The sequence below is a fragment of the Pipistrellus kuhlii genome, unplaced genomic scaffold (genome assembly GCF_014108245.1).
Source record: "Pipistrellus kuhlii isolate mPipKuh1 unplaced genomic scaffold, mPipKuh1.p scaffold_m20_p_1, whole genome shotgun sequence".
NCBI lineage: Eukaryota > Metazoa > Chordata > Mammalia > Chiroptera > Vespertilionidae > Pipistrellus > Pipistrellus kuhlii.
Window position 1 is genome coordinate 84148699 of NW_023425404.1, and position 18967 is coordinate 84167665.

At 38.3% G+C, this 18967-nt stretch overlaps 1 protein-coding gene across 5 annotated transcripts in view; it reads right to left on the reverse strand.

Moving 5' to 3' along the window:
* Positions 1-18967, reverse strand: part of NRP1 (neuropilin 1) — a 166192-nt gene that overhangs the window by 60356 nt on the left and 86869 nt on the right. For all 5 annotated transcript variants that reach the window (XM_036454107.2, XM_036454087.2, XM_036454070.2 and 2 more), the window contains exon 6: positions 17958-18124. In XM_036454107.2, coding sequence (XP_036310000.1) covers positions 17958-18124 — 167 coding nt within the window. The remainder of the gene's footprint in view (positions 1-17957; positions 18125-18967) is intronic.

Consider the following 18967-nt stretch of genomic DNA (forward strand, 5'->3'; position numbering starts at 1 on the left):
CCTGCACATGCCCTGACTGGGGCCAGGGATGCAGCCTGCAACTGAGGTACATATTTTGACCAGAATCAAACCTAAGACCCTTCAGTCTGTGGGCTGATGTTCTAACCCGTGAACAAACCAGCTAGGGCAGAGACTTAATACTTTTATTTAATACTAGAGACCTGGTGTATTAAATTCATGCATGGTGGGGGGGTGTCCCTCAGCCAGGCCTGCACTCTCTCCAATCTGGGACCCTGCAGGTGATATCACTCTGCCAGTTTAAACTGCCAGTCAGAAATCCCTCTCACAACCTGGGACTGCTGGCTCCTAACTGCTCACCTGCCTGCTTACCTGATTGTCCCTAATTGCTTCTCCCTGCCAGCCTGATTGACCCTAACTGCTCCCCTGCCATCATGATCACCCCAAACTGATCTCCCCTGCAGGCCTGATCTTGCTCCCAACTTCTCTTTCCTGCTGGCCATCTTGTGCTGGCCATCTTGTACCGATGTCGTGTAAGAGATGCCATCTAGGCTTTTATTATATAGGATTTTTTGAATTCTTATTTATAAGTTGCATTACATTTAAAACCTGAGCCTAATTCTTTGATCTGGAAAGAGAACAAGTACTCAAAACAGACCAAACTTAATCCCTAGAAGCTTGGTTAAGAATTTAACTGAAAAATTCTATAGTAAATATTGCTTAATTAGAAGTTCTTAAGATAGAAAAATAAGTATACTATAGTTTTAAAACAATTTGTAACCACCTCAAATAAAATAGACCTCCTCATCAAATGCCTCATAGGAGGAAGTTAGCATGTGCTTTTGTGAGATGGGTTTTCTCAGCAAAGAATTAGTGAGCTTCTCCTCCATGGAAGGTACAGGCTGGCTCAAGATGGCTGCCATTGCTCTTGCTTCCATCCATTACTTGTTTATGTGCATTGCCTGTGAAAACTAGAAAAGTGTTCTCCTAGTCTGGGACCTAAAGGGTAGAAATTGCATGGGGTATGTAGGCATGTGCAAGTTGATCGGTAAAGTGATAGTGTCCCAGTTGACGGTATAGATGTGATCCCAGACATCCTGTAAAATCAAGCAGGTCTGTATACAGATCTCTGGCTCCTGACTTTTGTATCTGCCAAAACAAAGAGGGTCCAATAATAGAAGAATGCATAAAGGATGGTCTGGATTATAACCACTTTATACCTAATAGCAGAATCTCTGCACATAATTTCAGTAGGACAGAGTATATACATATAAAGCATTTATTATTGTTGTTGTTATTAAAAACATTTTGGGGAAAACTGTAAATGAATGTATTGAGACAGGGTGCAATCTCACACTGATGTGTCTTAAAGTTCATATGTTGCTTCACAAATTGTAGGTGCTTCAACTAAGTGTGAAATTAAACTGGAAGATGATAAATGTTTAGATAAAAATATTTAATCCATTAAATTCAACACACATTTACTGGGAGCAAGTAGGTCTATGTGAAATAATGATATTATGAGACTGAAAGTAAAAAGTGCCACCATGCCAATAAGTGTGGCATTTTGGGATTCAGAGGAAGGAACAACTACTTGTGGAAAGGAAAGAAAAGGCTCTATGGAAAAGAGATTATTTGAATCGTTCAAACTAGATGTCATAGGTTAAGATAAGACTTTGCTGGAGAAGGGACCAGGGTTGATGAGCTAAAGACAGATGGAACAAGGGGAAAAAACACCCAACACAACTGCATACATTTCAAAATAAATAATATGACAAATACTTTCCTTCTAATATCTGTTGATAAAATTCCCTTAGAGAGTAAGGATAGGTGTCCTCTGCACCTCCACCTGCCTGAGGCTAAAGCCAATAGCAGTTAGCATATTAATGCAAAAAGAATCATTGGAAAGCCAATGGACTTTGATATTCAGCAGGGCTGAAACTAAGCATAATATTGCCCTGATATGGATTCAATGGCTCAAGGCAATTCCCTAATCTGATAAATCCTTTTCCTGTTTACCAAACTTTACCTATGATATGCTTGTATGCATTGCTAAAGGGAAAATGTGTATTCAAGTGAATAAAAAGTGGACTGGCCAGAGGTCAGAGTGCTCTTCACAAAAGAGGCTCCACCTGTCCCCCCCCTCGCCCCCCATGCCTTCTAAATTTATATTTCTAATAGCATTTCCATTTGTGTGTCAGCCCACACCCCTTCAAATCCTGAATCCCAGCCTTACAGACTGAGGCACCCACACCAACACACATCATCCTTATAAGGGCCTTCATGAGGTCCACAAGTCCAGTCCAGGAAGTGCTTGGTTAGTGACAGAGACAATGGAATCACACTGCTAATTAAACTTGAAGCTCATGATTTTGCATTGCACTGCACTACCAAGTAATTCTGCTGAAACATACTTTTGCTGACTCTGGAATTAAGCTTTTCTGGAAATGAGATCTAAACCTCATTCTGCAAAAGTCAGAGACTTCTCCATTGATCCTAATGCCACACTCTACATACAGTTCCATCCCATGTTTATATCCTCGTTATAAAAACAAAAAATCAGTGAAATGACATAAAAACTAGGTGATGTTTTCTTTAGGGATTCACAGTGCTGTTGAAATCATACCATTTGCTCCTCAAACATTTAATGAGAAGTCAATGAGTTTAGAACATGAGCTTAGAATGGTGGGTATTTTTGTTTCTAATATCCGTTGCACTGTGAAGGGAAATTGGTGACTGGCATTATTCATTTATAACACAAAAATGTGCCAGATACTTGGGTGAAAGAAAGCGAAGGTACCAGATCTGTGCCCTCAAGTAAGTGAGGGGATAAGTCAACAATAAATCTCAGTATAGACTGCATAAAAATACTCTGTGAATTCTAGGATTACAGGGGGGAACACTGGGCTGATGCAGGATGCATTTGATGACAAAACAAAAAGCAAAATCCCCAGGATTACCTCTGAATCTTTGCACATTAAAAAGTGACCTGGACAATGTTAAACAAATAAAATTAGCCATTCTAAACTTTAGGCTCCTCCACTCTCCAACAAAATACCAATTTTTAGCCGATTTGTTACTTCTCATGGTTATTGTGATGACCATAATGAGGCATTTGTATACAAATTCACTATAAGAATGTGACCCTAATATTTTTTCCCTTAGTCATTTGGGTAATTGGTGTGTGTGTGTGTGTGTGTGTGTGTGTGTGTGTGTGTGTTTCTGTCTGTAATTCCTAGATTACAACTCCTTTGGAAAAGAGACAGAGTCTTTTTTTTTTTTTTTAACTTTAAATTCACCTAGCCCCACATACTAGCCCATAATTCTTAGCAGATGCTCAATGTTTGTTGCATTTAAATTTAATGCTGGGTCAGTCCAGCATTGCTGGGAAGATCTGAAACTTCTTTCTTATGAACAAAAGCCAAATACCCATCATTAAAGTCTATGTTAAAGTATTTGGACAAATAACATACTCTAATGCTAGGAATGTAATTATTCTTTTCTTGGTGTTTATAACTGCAAATATTATAACTACTCATAAAATTTCCAATCCTTTGAAAAGTTCATTGCTTAGAGCTCGAGTCAGCAAAATGATGAACTTCATTGGCTAAGTCTATGCCATGTGAAACACTTTTTTATTTATTTTTCAAATGACCTATTAACTTAGTAAGTGTCCCTCCTCCCAGAAGTTACCCTAAAGGTAGCAGGGCTTAAATCATTTTCACTATATATCATACTTTTAACTATCACTCAAACTTCTTTCAACCTTTTTATTTTATATACTGGATGTTTACATATCTGGTATCTTAGACTATTTCCATACCCTTCCTGTGCTTCTGAAAAAAACTGCATTAATAAAATTTCACTGTATAACTATAGATTTCTATGGTCTTACTTAATTCACATGCGATCTCTATTAGATGTTGGAATGATAGCTTTGTGTGGCTAGGAAATGAATGCAGATTTTAGTCCCTTTGTGATCTTTGTGTTTCTCTGTCTCCTGGTCTCTGAGAAGCAGCCTCACAAGGAGCCCTGGAGCTAGCTCTGCACTGAGAGGCAGTGGCCTCAGCTATGGACACACATATTTCCAATCTATCAGCAGTTTAAAGAGCTTTTCAAACCAAAAAGATGAAGAACATATTAAAAAGCATTTCCTGTAAGGTATATTTCTGTTGCAAAAGCTGTGTGGTTCTATGCTATCCCATAAAGGTTTATCTGTATTATTAGGGAGATTCCTAAATGACTGAAAATAAACACACATGTGTACTCAAACAGGATTTGTCTATTCAAGCACAAATAAAATGATTTGTTTATTATTAGCTTTGCAGTAAGTCATGCCTTTAATTTTCCTTCTTCTCCTAAAAACTTAGTTTCAAAAACAAACACAAGGATGAATTTCTGGAAACTGAAGAGTTGCAGATGGGGTAATGGTCTCAATCAGTCTCTTGGACTATAAACTGAAAGCATCCTTCACATAGATTTTCCATGTATTTCCCAATGATCTAGGTGGGCCTCTTATGGTAATGAGAGTTTCATGTGCTAATGGAGAGTCTGGGAGTGCAGGTGTCCAAGAAAATTCTTCTACTTAGGGCAAAAAAGGCCTGCAAAGAGCTGATGGGATTACTGAGATTATAAAGACTGCTGTCCAGGAGACAGAGAGAAGAGAAAAAACAGGCTACCTTGGTACAACTGCTCATCAGAAATTGCGTGCACAGTCTCTGAAGCGATGCCAATCACAGCTGAGAACAGATGAAATGAACTTAGAGATTTAATATTTGGTCAACTGTATTTTTCTTGTTGGAAGCTGACCTATTCAAACAGAAAGTGTATACTGATTCTTTTTAAAGGATCGCTTACTTATATAGGAGGCAAGAACAGCCTTGAAATAAAACATTTGCAAATTATTGCTCTCTAAGAGAATCATCAGTAATTTCAATTCACAACTGATGTTATATAGTTTTGGACTAAGCAAAGGCTAGCCTGTGACAGGAGAAAAGCTAGAAAGTTGGAAATTCTGTGGATGTGGATGAAACATGAAAATGAGGAAGGTAAAATATTCTACCATGATCAGTGACTGCCATGCCCCTCCAAGAAGGAAGAGACAAGGCTGGCGCTCTAACGACATGTTGCTTTGCCATCCAAAGAATCTAGCTACATCAATGTCATGCACTTCAGCCTGGATTGCACAATGGGAAAAATAGATCAGCGTGACCACATTAAACTGCAGCAGAACAAGCACAGATGTTTCACTGAATAAGTAGCGTTTTCCCTCCCCAGCCCTACCCAAAGTCCCTAACATAATGGAAGCTATGACTTGCATTTCTCCACATGGTTAGGCACATCTATTTCCACCACATACTTGGAAGTGATAAGAGGTGAAATGTTTTCCTGTCTAACATGGCACACCTGGATGTGTGGTGTTTCGGGGGTGGGGGAGGGAGTGAGGGAGGTGAGATTATCCACAGGAAAAAAAAAATAGGGCTAAGGAACATATTTGGGAATGCTGACAGAAACATTCTTTTCAAACAACCAAAGCAGTAAGTTTTTCAGTAAGAATCCTAACACATTGTCACTGTAATTTTAGATGCAAAGTTAAGAATGAGAACACAGCATTTGGTATGGTTTCAATAAAACTGCCAATATTTTAAAAAGGAATGGGAGTAACTGATTCTTAATCTTTTAAAATTACTTTTGATGAAAGATTTTAACTGAGGTGAATTTTACGTGAAATCTACAAATATTCTAAATATAGATAAATCAATAGATGTTCACATAAACTCTTCTAGAATTCTGGTTTTTCAACTAAGGCAGTGGTCAGCAAACCGGGGCTTCTGAGCCATATGTGGCTCTTTGGCCCTTTGAGTGTGGTTCGGGGTTAGAACCACTTCTTCAAAACAGACTCACCCAGGCAGAAAACCGACTTCTGCGCACGTGCCACGAGGTTTCAATCGCAATGTAGCGGGTGCCCACATGTGCATGTGGTATTTTGTGGTAGAGCCATACTCAAGGGGGCAAAGAGCCGCATGTGGCTCAGAAGCCACGGTTTGCGGGCTATTGAACTAAGAGAACTAAATTACTGTATTATAGAAGTTGATAACCCGAAATAAATTTCAGCATATACCCACTTCTATCTCTTTTCCTTTTTGTTCTCCTCCCTCAAAGGTATAGGAATGCCCAGATAGTGATAATGATATTCATTTACTTATTCATGGTTGATTTAGAGGAAGTGTCCTGTTAAATGAACACATGCATTAACTGATATTTCTTTACATGGTAAATGGTTGCTAAAATAATGAATTCTTGCCATTTTGGTATTGGAGCTTTCTAAATAAACTAGAGGCCTGATGCATGGAAATTCATCCAAGAGTAGGCCTTCCTTCCCCCAGCTGCCAGCTCCAGCTCCCTCCGGCACCTGGGACCTGGGCTGATTCCCTCCTACTGCTGCCTGCAAGTACCTGGGTCCTAAGCTGCTTCCTTATCGGGCCGCCCGCAGGCACCGGGACCTGGGCTGACTTTCCTCAGACCTCCTGCAGACACCTGGGAGTCCTTCTGGCCCTGGCTTCGTCAGGAAGGATGTCCAGAATGATGTCTGGAAGACGTCAGGTCTAATTTGTATATTACCCTTTTATTATTATAAATAACAGCATCTTTATAAATGAATGTAGTATTATGTAGAAGCATAAGCTAAAGCTACAGAAATAGTATAATGTATATGCTATAGAATATTTTGATCGACAGTCACAATAATTAATCTGAATTTTTTAAATAATGTATTTTTTAAAAGGCCAGTAAAATTCTGCATGTTATACTAGTATCTTCATTTTTTAAGATTGAGAACTTAAAAAACTTTCTCCATTTGTGCTCTGTCTACCTCTTGAAATATCAAAAACATTTTCTTCAGTACTTTACATAATTTGCTAATGTCTTTTCTTTACTCTGAGTATTTCCCTATGGAAAGTTTATACTTCATTTCCAGATCCTCAATCTAAAGACTTTGTAAAATTTCTTGAGCCTGTAAAGCCTGTGCCACCACCTGGATTGTGTGTGATCTTGGTCTTTCTCTTCCGAGATGAGCTCTGGCTGTATCAGCTTTAGTCCTAAATACACATACCAAGCCTTTGAGATGAAAGACAACTGTGATGACTTCCTTCATACAGCTGGCTCCCTGGGGCTGCTGCCTCCGCCCTCTTTTTTGAATTAGTATATGGCCTATAACATGCTCAGAATTAACATGGTATTATTATTCCTATAGAAAGAAAAAAGAGCAGGTGTTGGCAAGATTTCAAGGGGGGATGGTGGGTATGCCCATGCCTTACAGATATTTCCTTCAAAGACAGGGGAGACTTGAAAGGTGAATGGTCTAGGCCTACCTTATCTCCCCTCAAGGACTGCACTTCCCAGTCACGAGGACAAAGGAACCAAGGGAAGCAAGCTCACCAGTGAAGCTTCTGTGTGAAATTCTCAGACAAGCTTTATGGTGACCGAAACAATTACTTGATCTAAGAAAATCTTTTCAATTATTACTTCTTTTTTTTTTTTGCTATGATTATTAGTAGTATTTAAAATGAAATCCAGCTAGCTCTAGTCAGTTTGGCTCAGTGGATAGAGGGTCCCTGGTTCTATTCTGGTCAAAGGTACATGCCCTGGTTGCAAGCTCAATCCCCAGAATGGGGCATGCAGGAGGCAGCTGATCAATGATTCTCTCTCACCATTGATGTTTCTATTTCTCAGTTCCTCTCTCTTCCTCTCAGAAATCAATTAAAAAAATGAATTGCAGCTATACTTCATAAATTTATATTTTCATGTAGGCAAGCCCAAGGCACAAGCTGATAACAGTAAATTCATTTTTAATAGAATCACAGAATCTTAAATGTTTGGAAGAACTTTAGAACTATCTGGGCCAATCACCTGTCCCCTAAGGAATTCTCTCTATAGCCATTTCAGGCTTGCTAAAAGATTGAAGGAGCTGATTTAATTCTTTGCTAAACCCAGAAAATATAGTTAGAAGTTTAAAGTAATATTTGTAAGAAAAAGACTTCATTTTTCCAAAAGAAGGCAATTAGAAGAATGTCATAAATGCTCTTTTAACCGCTAGAGAGCTGAAAAATAAAACTGCACAACTCACTTATATAAGTACATAGTGATTATTTTGACTCATAATGTGCAATTAGTCTCTAATGCTTACTCTGTTCAATAGTTGGAAATATAAAAGCATGATGCATTTTATTACTATTGGAATTTACAGAGCATTTTTTATTTACTTTCCTCTATCTGAATAGAGAATGGAATGAAATTTGAAGGCTGGGGGGTGAGATGGAGAAAGGAAGTGTGTGTGTGTGTGTGTGTGTGTGTGTGTGTGTGTGTATGTGTGTGTTTCAGGTCAGCATCCAAAATTGCTACTTTGATGTAGATAAAAATTGTCATTCTGATGTGGAGCTTTCAAATGGTACATTAAGTGAGGACTATAAAGGGCATGTAATACCAAATATATCTGGCTTCAGAATTTCCAGGGGGCGCCTTTTTCACCTTTGGAGAGATTGCTGTGGATGCTACAAAAGTTTCAATCTGTGGTGTTTGCCAATTCTGTAGAACAAGCATTTTTTGCTCTAGGGCTTTCAAATTATGATATGAAAGTTATTTAAAGCTTAGGAGTTTGTGTTACATTACATGCTGCATAAACATAGCCATTGCTCCTAAATGTGAACATTAATGCACTCTGTAAAGGTACAATTATAACCGCCTGGACAGAAATCAACAAACCTCACCAAAGGAATTTCTTAAAACTGCTATCATAAAATCTGTGCATGTTATGGATTTCATTAACATTTTACTCCCCAAGGATTCCCAATTGTACAATAACAGAAGTTCTTTAAATTTTAAATACCACAGACAGGAACTGCCTTTTACCCAAAGCAGATGTGAAATCATCAAACTTGCCCTTTTATTGGTCCATGGATATGAGACTGGTTGTTAATTGGTAGCCCTTAATGTGTTGTTTAGAAATCAGAATTAGAACTTAATAGTATTTTCCCATGAAAATATAAGTTAATAAGCAATAGACAGGCTTTTCAAACACAGTTCCTTACTCTCGACTATACTTGAAGTTAAAAAATTAAAATACAAAGCACTTTGATTCTCATACTTTAAGAAAACTAAAATAGACAAAGGCCAGTGACACACTATGTCCAGGTGAAAAGAAGCTCTTTTCAGTCATATTTTTTCTAAATCTTGTCAATAATGACTTTTGATTTTTGTCCTTGTGTTTCCTTTTCTTAATCTGACCCTTATTAGTGCATTTTGAGACCTGAGTGTGCAGTATTCTAAAATAACATCTGTATTTATTTAGCTAAAAACAGTTCACTTTTAAAAGCTAAAAATATTAAACCCTAAGATAAATAAGCAATGAGGTTATGAGGCTATTTTCCTGCGTAAGATAAACAGATGAATCTGTATTTTTGGAAAACAAAAGAACTATGGTTCTGTTAAAAAAAAAAAATCAATGATAAGCAGTTGAAAAGGGAGAAAAAGCAGCCAAACAACCAGTTACATTTTCTTTCAAAATGCTGACTAAACTGATTATTTTTTAAAATGACTTGATTAGGATTTGGGGAATTTACACCTCTGGTTTTGATTAGGGGGTAATTTTACTCTCAATAGGGCAATCAATTTTCCCCTCCATCATGGCAACCAAAAACCTCTCCAGGCTCTGGAGAGGTTTTTGGTTGCCATGATGGAAGTGTGTGTGTGTGTGTGTGTGTGTGTGTGTGTGTGTGTGTGTGTGAAAGAGAGAGAGAGAGAGAGAGAGAGAGAGAGAGAGAGAGAGAGAGAGAGAGAGAGACTGGCTCCTAGTACAGGCCATGACACTACTAAATATCCTACAATGAACAGGAAGACCCCCAACAAAAATTATAATCCAAAGTGTCAGTTGTCAGTGTTGTCCAGGCTGGAAAACCCTGCTTTAGGCATAGTCCAATCATTTGTTTAAATCTTCTGCAGTGACTGTTCAATTTAATAGACATCATTTACAATAAGCAACTAAATAGAACTGAGCTGGGTTTAGAAATGCTTGCTTGGTCTTCAGGGTATCATCTTCAAAAAGATCCAAATTCCTTTGCACATCTTGTTGCAATTAAGTGCCAGCAAAGAAGTAGGAGAAAGGACACTAAGATACTAATCCAGGTTCAGTTAACTAACTCAATAGGAGAACTTGCACATCACTTGACCTCTAACATATACAAAATAAAAAATTTGCACAAAATGACATTTATATCTGCTTTTATTCTTATACTTAAAGTTGATAGATCTTAGAAAATATCATTCTAGAATATAACTATGAATGGTGGCTATAAATAGACATTGGCATAAAATATTAAGAAACTCAAACTATAAGGAAAATGGAATGTACATGCTACGTAAATTAATTTATTTTCAAGTGTAATTCTTCCTAAATTGTGGTTATTTTAATATTGTTTTTGCCAATAATGCTTCATTATAAAACTCTGAGAGGTTTCTTTAAATATTACACACTAGAGGCCAGATGCCTGAAATTTGTGCATGGGGGGGGGGTCCCCTCAGCGCAGCTTGTGCCCTCTCCAATCCAGGACCCCTTGGAAGATTCTGAATGCCAGCTTAGGCCCAATCCCCTAAACTGGAAGTCTGACATCCCTCTCACAATCCTGGACCATTGGCTCCTAACTACTCATCTGCCTGATTGCCCCTAACTGCCCTTCCCTGCTGGCCAGGTCACCCCAACTGCCCGCCCTGACCAGCTGAGTCACCCTCAACTTCTTCCCTCTTGCCAGCCTGGTCACCCCTTACTGCCTCCCCCTCCTGGCCAGATCACCCTAACTGCTTCCCCCCCCCCCCCCCCACCAGCCTGGTCATCCCTTTACTGCCCCTGCCACCAGCCTGATCACCCCCAACTCCCCCTACCCCGGCTGGCCTGGTTGTCCTTTTACTGCCCCCTTGCTGGCCTGGTTGCCCCTTAATGACACCCATGCCAGCCTGGTTGCTGCCAACTGCCCCCTCCACAGGCCTGGTCACCCCTCAATACCCGCCTCTGCCAACCTGGTTGCCCCTCACTGCCCCCCTCACCCGCCTGGTCGACCACAACTGCTCCTTCTGTGGGCCTGGTCGCCTCATGCCACCTGCTGCTCAGTCAATTTGGTCACCCCTCAATAATCCCCTTGCCAGCCCAGTTGCCCCACACAGCCTGTTTGGTCATCCATTCAGTTGCAATGGTTGCTTAGACTTTTATATATATGAATTCTCCTTATGGTGTACTGACACAAAATACTAATTAGTAAAATCACTTGACTGATTTACAAACCTGAATTAAGTGGTCAAATTGACCAAAATATTTAAAATAACCTTGGTATTTTCTTGATTTGAGAAAATAACCAGTTATAAATATTTAAATAATTATGTGACATGCACATTATTTTCCTGAAATCATATCCTCCTTTAAAAAAATTCCCTGAGTTTAATCTGTTCCTATATTTCATATATATATATATATATATATATATATATATATATATATATGTATCTTTCCTTTGAATCACTTCCTATAATATGAAAAACCAAGGTACCAGAGAAAGCACTAGGAAAAGCTCTTCAGGAGGCAGTAATTTTGGGAACATGGACTTCCTGGTTAGAAAGCTAGTCATGGAAAAGAAACCTGTTATGCAGAAAGGGTAGGATGTAAAGCATTCATTGTATGCAGGAAATAGAATAAAGGTAAGAGAACCAAATGCTTACCTGGAAGAATTTTTTAAAGCAAATCATCTTTCTTCCAGATCAATGTTTTAGCTAAAATAGCATGTGAGAATCAGTTGCAATAAACACCCCTATATGCGCGCGTGCACACACACACACACACACACACACACACACTCACTCACACACATAGAATACCTGGGTAAACATTCAATTGAACACCTGTATTGTCCCTAAGTCTGCCAACATTATATATTTTTACTAATTATATAGGTCTCAGGTGTACAATTCTATAATACATCATCTGTATACTGTATTGTGTGCTCACCATTCCAAGTCAAGTCTCCTTCCTTCACCATTTATTTTCCCCTTTAGTGTCTTCTATCTCCCACATCCCTTTTTCCTGTGGTACTCATCAGGAATTTGTCTGTTTATGAGGTTTTTGTTTTTTTCTTAATCCCTTTACCTTTTTCATCTAGCACCCCTTCCCAACTCCTCCCATCCAACATTATATTTTACAGGCATCATTCCAAATTTGGATAACCCAATGCACTATTTTTGTCAGTTCTCTAGTCACACATTTATAAATTATCATTTTATTGCAATTTCAGCAATTTACTAATGCCATGAATGAGATAATGCACGCACTGAAGTGACTAGCTTACAAGCATAGAAAGTTTACAATCAGGAAGACCTGGTTCAATATACGTCTGGATTAGTCAATTTAACAGGAGGAACCAATTTTGAATACAGCATTACAGATTATAAACCTGCTAGAAAGTAGAAAATGTATAAAAATCCAAAAAAGAGTTATAGGTGTTAACTGTTCCACACCCAACACATTAATATAAGAGAATGAAAGGTTTATCCACAAGGTTTAGAAGAAAATTATATATGAAATTTATTAAAATAATGACATTCTAAAGCTTTATGATAAATTACTTGTTTCTTCTTTCAATTTTAGACAACTTACTTTAAAGATAAAAACAAGTATTTGAAATAAATTCTTCTAATTGAATAAGCAGCACTCGGTTCTCCAACTAAAATTTGCTAAAAATGTGTATTGATACTCTGTCAGAGGGAATATTTCCATGAATTCATTAATTATTTCATTTAATTTGGCACTTAAAGGACATCCAATTAGCCCTTTTTTAGTTCCTGAAATCAAACCAATTCCTTTAAATTACTTTTTGTCTTCATTCTCAGCAGGTAACCACTGACAATTTATTTCTAAATCATGAGGAAGCCACTTAGAAGTTGTTAGTAACAACTCTCAGCCCTAGATGGATGCTGGGGTACCTCCTGGACTAAAGGAACGACCCTGCATTGGAGGTTAGGAATCTCGCCGTTTGGACAGTCTCCTCTGTGACCTGTGAGCCCCAAATACCTCACCTGGCTTTATCGCTTTTCTCTGTATAGTTGGCTTGAGAATATTTTTTATTTTACATGATACAGTATGAGGTGAAAAAACTCAATTTGTGTGGCCAAAGAGCTGTGCAAACTCCAGCTGCACCCTGGGCCTACGTCAGACTAACCACAAGAGGTGATTCACCAGTTGCTGTCTGTCTTCAGGTCACAGTGCTTACTGCCTCCCTTCCCAAGTCTGCGGAATGCTGTCCACTTTTATTGTGTAAGACTGATCATTCCCACAAGTTGCACCTTTTCACCAAACTGGGATTCTGTGAACCATTTAACCTCTCTGGTCTCATGAAGATGCAAATAAAACCCTCTCATCTACTTAATTTATATTCAAAAACTAAAATGGGAAGTGTATGCTCTAAAAGGAAAGGTGCTATAAAAAAATTAGGTTTTGTCATTAGAACACAAATTACAATTAATTTGAAAATCCACCAAGCAACCAAAGGACTCGGATTTGACCAGTTGTGCATGTTGAATTTTAATGAAGTCATCTACTCTCTTTGAAACTCCAGTGAACAGGACTAAGTATGTGTGTATGTGTTTTGATTCAGCTCAGCCTACCTCCTTATCACACTAAGGCCTTTTGTTACTGGTGTCTGCTTTCAGAAGTCCTTCAATTAGAAAATATAAAAATATTATGCAAGAGACATACATCTGAGGCAAAAGGAAAACCTGGAAACAAGTTTCCTGCCAAGGTTGGCACTGGAACCTTTCTTCTCCTCACACCTCAGAATGAACAGTTGCAGGAGTGCCTTGCTTCAGGGGCTGATGGATGCTGATAGCTACAGACTGCCATTTTTGAGGACTCCTCCTCCTGTGTGATTAATTCATAAGCAGGATTTAGCTTAGAAACCAAATGCTGTCTGCTCTTTTGGAATAATTGAAGGCATAAATAATCTAATACCAAAATTTTCCCCACAAAATACAATGCCTTCAAATTTGTAGAAGAGTAGAGCCCAGCTTGAAATGGTTTGTCAAGTAATTCTCAGTCTAAAGTCACTGGAGGGTGTGGTAATTCATTAGTCCCTGGTGCCATTTTTATTTCTTTGGAATAACAAAGCTCAGATCCTTTCCAGGCATGGTCTCTCTTGCCTTTTTTTCTTGTCTTCTGGCATTTTAACCATGGAAAAGTCACAGTTGTTTTGAGGAAAGCACTCCCAAGAGCTTTAATTAAAGTTAGAAAAATAAATCTGTTTACAATGTGGTGGACACTATCATTAATAAAACATTGAAATAATTAATGAATTAAATTCTGCTTTGTGTGAATGGCTATATTTAGGATCTATGAGAACATATCTTCTGAACAGACAGGTTTTTTATACACTTAGTTTGCAGAAATGAAAGGAAAAATGAGATTTCATTTCTCTGAGATTTATCCTATATAATAAAGATGTAGTATGCAAATGGTCTTTATGCTGTGAAGCATAACGACTGGATCACGGATGGTGGGGCAGCAAGGTACAAGCGGGCAGTGGACAGCTACAGGAGGGAGCAGGGCAGCAAGCTATGAGGGGAGGGCATTGGGGGGGTTGGGGGGATTACTGGAAGGCTGCAGCGAGCAGGGCTGCTAGTAGTATCATAAACTCCTAAAGCTTGAATAGAGAAGGTCACATGCATTACCTTAATTTTATAGGAAAAAGAACTCAGTTTCAGTAAGGTTAATGGCTTGGGCTCTAATGATGTACTTGGAAATTAAGGTGTGTGTGTGTGTTTGTTTTTTGTGTTTTTTTTTAAATAGTACCAGTGATATCCTGAGTCTATCTACACTTTGAATTTTTGATTGTCTAGCCAGAAACAAAAGCAAGAGGAGACTAAATTAATAATAAGATAATCAGCTCTAGGACACAGAAAAGAATGAAATGCTTCTAAAAAAAAAAAAAAGGAAAATTTCACATTGTGATTTAACTCTGCCATTGACCATAAAGAGGTTTAGTTGCTCAGGATATGAAGTGGCCTTTTGAGCAGGATATGACCATGTGCAGACTTCTGAGTTGAGACTTCCCTTCGTGCTCCTTCTCACTAAGCTGCCTCGTGTTTTTAAGCTTTCTGGCAGACAAAAGATCTCACAGGAAGCACCATTGTGAACGTTCATGTGGATGGTTAACGGTGCATTGTTGTTTTTTATGTCAGTACTTTTCCAGAGAAAACAATGGGAACCGAAGAGTGTTCTTATCTTGAAGGAAAGTCAGTTTGCAATATTGTTTTATTAATTTAACACATGCAAGTGTTTGTCCTTGTTGCTACAGCAACATGTTTGTAGGGTATATTTGATGCAAAACTTGGAAAAGCTGAAAAAGAAAACAAATACCATCCACATATTGATGTGATGGGGTAAGTGAAGCTTGCCTCTCAGTCCAATTATGCTGTATTTGGGTAATTTATAAAGCATTTAGCTAATAAAAACAAGGGACTAACCACTTCCAGGAAGTTTCTGAAAAGCTGGAAACAGATGAAATTACTCGTAATTAGGTGTTGGGTGGATGTTAGGCACTCCCACCATGTATACAGACACAACTAACATGTAAATAAGCCCACTAAGCTCCTCAAGAAGAAAAAGTTCATTTTACCTCAAGGTGAGCAGACTCTAAACTTCTCTGACATTCATCTTCTAGAGAGGGCTGGGGAGCAAAGGGGGCCCTGCATGCCAGGCTGACAAGCAGTTAGCACCCAGGTCATCTCTGTGTGAGCCTTCTCAGTGGGAGAAAAGTCTAACAGGGGGTGAGTGATTGAATTTCCAGGGGTGGTAATGAATGATAAAGATGCAGCACACTGTGTAAAGAAGCAGGTGCTGGGGGTCCCAAACTCAGTCACTAACTGTGACCTAGGGTATTTACTAATTTCTCTGAACCTCAGTGTTTTAAAATGAGGATAATTGTACCTCTTCCACAGGATTGCTCGGAGAATTAGAATTAAAATATGTCAGGGATTCAGTGAGGTCAGGCCACATAGTAAGTACTCAATAAATGGTAACTATTTTATGAATGGCACAATTGTCAACTATTTATAGCTCTCTTCCTGTTAGCACATGTTGAATTGCTGCCTCTCAGACATTTAGTATAGCTGTGGGATTTGCTTTGGCAAAAAAAAAAAAAAAAAAAAAAAAAATGTGGGTGGAAGTGCTTGTTTTGAGGGAATTAAAGAGCCAGTATGCTCTGCCACACTCTCCTTCTCCCTCTACCTTGGTGACAGACAACATCTCAGATGATGGCTGCTCCCCCTCCGTGTGGGCCCTGGTTGGGAAAATGCGGAGCAGCCCCTCAGTGAATCAGAGATGGAAAATAACACAAGAAAGAAATAAACCTTCTTGTTTTGGTTACTTTGCTTCTCCTGACCATGCTTTGATAGAGTTGGAACATTTGAGATATTTTTTTTCTTCTAGGGCCATTTCAAATTGTGTCTAGCTCCTGAGAATGATGTAAATCCTGTCCTGTTGAAAATTACTTTACAGGACCTAGTTTGTTTCCATGTTTCTACTGACTTGCCTTACACAGAAGAATTGCTGCAGTTGCAATTTCAGACCTCTTGCAAGACCACTTCCCCTAAATTATTGAGCGCTTTCCACATTACCAAGAATGGGACTACATTACCATGCAAACATGCTTAGCACTGCAAAATGTAAGCTTTCCTGTAGATCTGTCAATCACACACAGTTGCTTGTTGGTTTGGGATGTGGAAAAACAAGTTACCAAGAGCATTTTTGATATAGGCAAATTCATTTCATTTCTGACTTAATATAGAACTGGATTCAGTAGTCTCAAGGTAGAAGTCCAATCTTTTTTCACCCTTTAGATATTTCTCAGTATTAGTTCAATTTCCTGTAAGAGGTTAGCATGAATTCTTCTCCTGTAATAGGCCATTTCACATTAAGTGTATGTTAAACTAATATAGACCTTTCCAAAATAAAATAAAATCTGGTGTTTTTTCTCAAAAGACTGAAGCAGCATTAGATGTTGAAAATAGAAGGTTAATCACCTTGTTTTTTTGTTTGTTTGTTTGTTTTGTTTTGCTTTTCTTACTTAGAAATTCTTTCTCTGGGAATTAGTCATTTTTATATATCTAACAATGAATGCAAGGCTCTGCCTATTGTCCTCAAAAGGAAGCCTGGATCCTTCAGCAAATTACTTTGTATAATTTGCCACAGGTTAACCTACTCAGCCAGATATGTATGTTTCATTTTACAGTGGATGAAAAAGTCAAGAATATGAGCATCGGGCTTTATCTGGGAGTATCCAGATATCAAGGTTGGGCAAGTTGAGGACTGGATATGGAGTTAGGATCAAGACTGGGGATGAGTGAGGGTGGGGATACTGCTGTGGGGAAGAGGGTCTGTGGGGAATATAAGGGTTGTGGGAGAGAAGGGAATGCCCAAGCAAAGCGAGGAAAGCAGAAACAATTTCACTAATGAGAATATGAATATAAGCATTTCATACATAGATGTGTAAACATAAACCACAGAGACCAGCGCCCTCAAATAAACCACTTGTGCAATATTACCTTGCATGGAAAAGTGAACCTCAATCTGCTTCTTCCCTTTGTCTACTTGAACAAATAAATTAAAAACCCTATACTTGGAAACAAGTATTTCACTCAAATCTACAAGTAGGTTTACTACATTTCATCCAGGAAATAAACATCTGTTGAAATAGGAAGCATATTAATAAAAAAAATGTGTAGTTTGGGGGGAAAATCAGGTCTTTTTTTTTTTTTTTTTTTTTCCTGATGATGACATGCTTCCACAGAAGGCCCATAAGCCTTCTCTTCTTATCTGAAGACACTTTTCGGGCTCTGCTTATTTTCAACAACCTTTCTAAATTACTAAAATCATCTTCAACCCTAAATGTGCCAAGTCTTAAGCAACCTACCTGTATCCACTCTCTATAGGAATCTTCTCCAGGAGTCCATCCATTCTCAGGGTAATTCAGGCGGGAGCGTTCTGAAGACCAGTTGGTGCTATACTGGGAAGAAGCTGTGATTTGGTCAGAATGAATTTCTCCCGATTCCATGCCCAGAGCTTCCATACATTTAAAATCTGAAAGGAGAAAAAAAAAAAAAAAGGCTCAAAGTCATCAAAACATAAGGCACTTATGTTTCTTCTTCTTTTTTTAAATCAGACATATTAAAAATTTCATATTGTGTTCAAAGTTTTACAAAAGATGACAGTAAAAAACTTATTGGAAAGTAGGATTCATACATGCATTTTGTGGCAATAATTTTTGTTTCTGTTTTGATTGCCCATTTATTTTGTTTTATAGATTCTACATATAAGTGGAGTCATATGGTGTTTGTCTTTCTCTGTCTGACTTATTTCACTTTAGTATAATACCTTCTAGGTCCATCCATTTTGTCACCAATGGTAAGATTTCATTCTTGTTATATCTATATCTATATCTATGTCCATATCTATATCTATCTATATCTATCTATATTTATATGAAATCTCACATGTTCTCTGATTTATCTATTGATGGACACTCTGGTTCATGGAAATAATTTTTTTAAATTCTCATCTGAAGATATATTCCTATTAATTTTTTTTTTTAGTGAGAGTAAGGGAAAGAGAGAGAGAGAGAGAGAGAGAGAGAGAGAGAGAGAGAGAGAGAGAGAGAGAGAATGAATCATCCATGTGAGAGAGAAGAGAGAGAAACATAGATTGGTTGCCTCCTATATGCACCATGTCTGGGAATCAAAACCAAATTCTAGGTATGTGCCCTGACCCAGAATCAAACCTGTAAGCTTTTGGTGTATGGGATGACAGTCCAATCAACTGAGCCACCCAGCCAGGCCATGGTAATAATCATAAAACAAAGCTACGATGACCTCATAATGATTAAGTATTTTCCCAACTGGACCTAGGTTAACAGGAATACTATTA